The sequence below is a fragment of the Gekko japonicus genome, unplaced genomic scaffold (assembly GCF_001447785.1).
Source record: "Gekko japonicus isolate JY-2015 unplaced genomic scaffold, Gekko_japonicus_V1.1 scaffold2681, whole genome shotgun sequence".
Taxonomy (NCBI): domain Eukaryota; kingdom Metazoa; phylum Chordata; class Lepidosauria; order Squamata; family Gekkonidae; genus Gekko; species Gekko japonicus.
This window is the reverse complement of record NW_015170971.1, coordinates 73,714-78,538: the sequence shown is the minus strand read 5'-3', so window position 1 is coordinate 78,538 and position 4,825 is coordinate 73,714. Positions and strand designations below refer to the sequence as shown.

The window sequence follows — 4,825 nt, the reverse complement described above, 5'->3', positions numbered from 1 at the left end:
GGCCTGATCCAACATTGGCTTCTCCTATGTTCTTATGTTCTTATGACACTGTTGTGTTTCTATCTCTAAGAATTTGTTTAATGAGGTTGCATTTGTTATCTTACCCTATACTGCTCCGAGCCCAGTTTTCCGAGGTAGGCCTAATAATAATAATAATAATAATAATAATAATAATAATAATAATAATAATAATAATAATAATAATAATAATAATAATAATAATAATAATAATAATAATAATAATAATAATAATAATAATAATAATAATAATAATAATAATAATAATAATAATAATAATAATAATAATAATAATAATAATAATAGATGATGATGATGATGATGATGATAATAGATGATTATGATAATAATAATAATAGATGATGATAATGGTGAGGGCCAGAGGGCTGGACATACCTCCTCCAATGCTCATTCATTTTACCCTTGAAAGGCAGGCTAGGTTCCAAGACCGCCCTCTAAGCTTTATCATTCAGGATTTGAACCCAGGTCTCCCTGTTCCAAACACTGCGTCTTAGGGATGCCAGCCTCCAGGTGGGACCTGGAGATCCCCTCGAATTACGGCTCCTCTCCAGACTGCAGAGATCAGCTCCCCTGGAGAAAAGGGATGCTTTGGAGGGTGGACTCTGTGGCCTTGTACCCCACTGAAGTGCCTGTCCTCGGCAGGCTCCACCCCCAAATCTCCAGGAGGTTCCCAATCTGGGGCTGATAACCCACCCCCCACCCCCCAGGGGCCAGGGGGGACCAGGCAACCCTGCTGCATCTGGTGTCAGCATTCCCACTTTTGCAATATTGGGGATTTCCTTCTGCAACTCTCAGAGCACATGAAGCCAAACCGAAGTTCAGGCTTCTTGGCAAAGCATGTTTTAAAGGCGATGGAGAGTGGGGGGGGGGGGGGGGGAGATGGCAGAGAGGCAATCTACACAAATTGGCCAGCAGGGGGCACCCTGGTCCATTACATGTCCTGCACTCTCCTTATATGGGCAGCAGTATTTCCTGGTTTCTCTCTCTCTCTCTCCTAACGGGTAGCCCCACACCTTTGTGGGATCCAAGGGCTGTACAATGAGACAAGGAAAGAGAGGTTTCTTGCAGGGCAGCATTTCAGAAGCCCTTCGGGGCAGGAGGTAGAGAGAGCCTGACCCAGCTTGGTGTAGTGGTTAGGAGCATGGGCTCAGATCTGGGAGAACCGGGTTTGGTTCCCCACTCCTCCACGTGCAGCTGCTGGTGTGATCTTGGGTCAGTCACAAGTTCTCTCAGAGCTGTTCTGGAAAGAGCGGTCCTCGAAAGAGATCTCTCGGCCCCACCTACCTCCCAGGGTGCCCGTTGTGGGGAGGGGAAGGGAAAAGAGATTGTAAGCTGCTCTGAGACTCCTTCAGGTAGTGAAGGGCGGGGTATCAATCCAATCTCCCTCCTCAAGAACTGCCCTTGAGAGAACAGCTCCGAGAGAACTTGTGACTGACCCAAGGTCACACCAGCAGCTGCATATGGAGGAGTGGGGAATCGAACCCAATTCTCCCAAATTAGTGTCCGCACTCCTAACTGCTACACCAAACTGGCTCCTCCTGTGGCGGGAAATGGCTTGCTTCAGGCTGGCTAGACAATTCACAACAGAGGTGAGATTCAAATCCAGGCCCTCCCCATTTCTAGGCCAGTCTTTACAGCATGCTGCAGTAGCAGAATCCGGGCTCCAGTTCTTGAACTTGTGTCCCAGGAGATGCCCTCCCCGTCCCCTTACCTGTCACCTGCCCGTTGTGTTCCTTCAGTTCGTGGGCCTTGGTCCATTTTGCCCCGTCTTTCTTATAGATGTGGACTTCATGGTTGTTGGGGCAGATCGCCAGCTCTGTGGAATGGGAATCAAATTCAACAGCCTGGTTACTGCCAAAAAGAAACCCTGCGCCGAACGGTGGCAGAGTCTAATGGGAAGAGGCTAGTTTAGCGTGCCCCAATCCCATTTTGTGCCCAGGAATATACCAGCGGCTAGTACCGATCTCTGCAGGCTGGCGTGAAATTATCAGCTCAGTGGATGCCGCTCAGCCCTGCATTAGCTGTCCTCCAAACTGACTGAGGCTTCCAAACAGTTTTCAAGGGCAGCCCCATGTATAACACACAGCAGTAGTCTAGCCATGATGTCACCACTGTGTCTCAAGGCTACCTAGGAACCTCAAGGAGGCAGAAAGCCACAGCCTGCCTTGGGTATTCTCCAGCCTCTTCCATGCAGGAGCTTTCAATTCCGCTCTCTGTAACGCCAACCTCTCAGAGAGCTTTTTGTTCCCCACGCAATCACAACGGCCCTTTCACATGCCACAGCTGGAGTGGAGGAAGTCTCGCTGGCTGTGATTCGCCAGGGCAGCCCAACTGACCCACGAACAATGGCCATATTCTCTCTCGGAGAGCTATTCATGCCGTTTGACAGTAACTTTCTGTTCCCTTTGCCCCCACCCTGGACCTCCACCTCCGTGGGCTCTTAGCGCTCTTCAGGCTCGAGCTGCAAGCAGCAAGTCTCTTTGCAATTACGGGGGGATTAGAGACTGTGCTCCCCGCAGGGCTGCCGCCAAAAATGGAAGCAGCGCGAATCAGCCTCCCTCTGTTCTTATAAACTACTAAGGTTTGCATGCTTCACTCCCCTCCCCTCTACAGGTCACTGGCTGCTACTGGGAAAGGGTGGAGAAACACAGGGAAAGGAGAATGGGGTAGCTCTGATTCCAGGCCCGTAGCTACGGTGGGCTTTCGGGGGCTCCGCCGCCCTTTCTCGAGTGCCTGGGCTGAAACATACCATGAACGCTTAAAGACAAGAATTTCTCCTATAAATGCTTTCTTCAATCGTGTTTAGATATATTTTTTAAAAAGGCATGCTTTCCTGTAAGCAGAGTGGGGTGCTGCAGTTGACTAATTCCCGCCCTGAGCAATGGGGTTGGAGTAGGTGACCTCTAGGACCCCTTCGAACTCTGTGTCAAGAAACTGGTCTCCTTGAAGAGAGTCTTTCTGTGTAAGTGTCAGCTTCCTTGACTGTGGAAGGCATCACCCCCACCTGCCGGCTCATTCTCAGAATTGCTGCTTAGGCTGGCAGAAGCGATTAACTTGCAGCAGCTGAGAACTGTCATCTCAAGTGGCTGACAGCTCGCAATTTAGAGACCTATCCTATTGGCGAAACAGCTTTTCTTTCTGCACGGAGAACTTCAGCCCCGCCAGAAAAAAAATGTGCCCCATAAGCCACGAAATCCTGGCTACAGTCTGTCTGATTCGATGATTCTGCAGAAGGCAGAAGAACTTAACTCGGGGTTGCCCTTTTCGGCAGCAGTGGTGTGCTGAACATCACATGTCTTTCTACAGCACACCTAATGGCTCTGAGGAGGGCAGAGAAGGCAAAGCATGCATTTTGCTGCGGAATAGCTCTCCCTTCAAATCTCGAGAAGCGTTTTCCCCCTTTTCGTTATGGAGGGAAAGGTGGCAACCTGGTGCCTGAAGGAGGCCCCCGACTTACGGGTTCTGTCCTTGTTCCAGGCGTGGCAGCTGATGGGCTCAAGGAGTAAGCTGTGGTAGGCCATGACGTCTCAACCTTGAACGGAAGAAAAGAAGAGTTTGTTTTTCAGGTCTCGCATTTAACATGTAGTAGAGTCAAGAGCGTCTCAACTGAGTCTTGCTCAAGCGCCTGGGCTGGAAAATACCATTAAGGCTTAAAGGGTTTCTAGCTCTCGGTTGGGAAATTCCAGGAGATTTAGGGGTGGAGCTCTGGGTTGAGAAATACCTGGAAATTTGGGGGTGGGGCCTGAGAGGAGAGATTGGATTTATACCCCATGGCCCTTCACTACCCGAAGGAGTCTCAGAGCGGCTTACAATCCCTTCCCCTCCCCACTACAGACACCCTGTGAGGTAGGCGGGGCTGAGAGAGCTCTTTCAAGGACTGCTCTCGAGAGAACAGCTCTGAGAGAACTCGTGACTGACCCAAGGTCACCCAGCAGCTGCATGTGGAGGAGTGGGGAATCAAACCCGGTTCTCCCAGACTAAAGTCTGCGCTCTTAACCACCACACCAAACTGGCTTAACCACTACACCAAAATGGCATTATATTTATGATTATATTACCAGCACTTCTCACCCTTTCTAATTGGTTGATAAATGTTCAAAAAATGTTAAAATAGTTTTTACTGCTACATAATAAGCTTGACCTTCAAGGAGGAAGAGGAGGAGGAGTGGTTGGATTTATACCCCACCCTTCACTCAGAGTATCAGAGGGGCTTACAATCACCTTCCCTTCCTCTCCCCACAATAGACTCCCTATGAGGTAGGAGGGGCTGAGAGAGCTCTGAGAGAACTGCTGTTCAGAGAACAGCTCTGAGAGAACTTGTGACTGGCCCAAGGTCACCCAGCAGCTGCACGTGGGGACGTGGGGAATCAAACCCAGTTCTCCCAGATTAGAGTACAGGCTCCTAACCACTAAACCAAACTGGCTGAGGAGGGCGGGGTTTGGTAAGGGAAGGCACCTCGGGCATTATAATGCCATAGAGTCCCCCCTCCAAAGCAGCCATTTTCTCCAAGGGACCTGACCTCCACAGCCTAGAGATCAGTTGTAATTCTGGGGAAAGGCCAGGCCCTACCTGGGAAGTTCCCCATTCCCCCTAACCACAGGTGGGTCAGAGGAATGTCTCTGTCGCTCAGCAGAGAGAGAAAGGCTCTCTGTACATGCTCGGAAGTCTTTTCATCGGGGTTTCCTCGGCCTCTGAAAACAGGTTCCAAATGTTGGTTGGCTGGGGGAAACGGAGCCATTTTGCGTGGCGTTTAATCCTTTTTAATCTGCTAAAGTCACCCTCTCG

The 4,825-nt window shown here is 49.8% G+C and overlaps 1 protein-coding gene across 1 annotated transcript in view; it reads right to left on the bottom strand.

Moving 5' to 3' along the window:
- ARPC1B (actin related protein 2/3 complex subunit 1B) overlaps nt 1-4,825 on the bottom strand; it is a 27,315-nt gene that overhangs the window by 15,347 nt on the left and 7,143 nt on the right. Inside the window, exons 3-4 of the mRNA XM_015418946.1 lie at nt 3,497-3,571; nt 1,751-1,855 (exon numbers count right to left, since the gene is read on the bottom strand). Coding sequence (XP_015274432.1) covers nt 1,751-1,855; nt 3,497-3,560 — 169 coding nt within the window. The 5' untranslated portion in view covers nt 3,561-3,571. The remainder of the gene's footprint in view (nt 1-1,750; nt 1,856-3,496; nt 3,572-4,825) is intronic.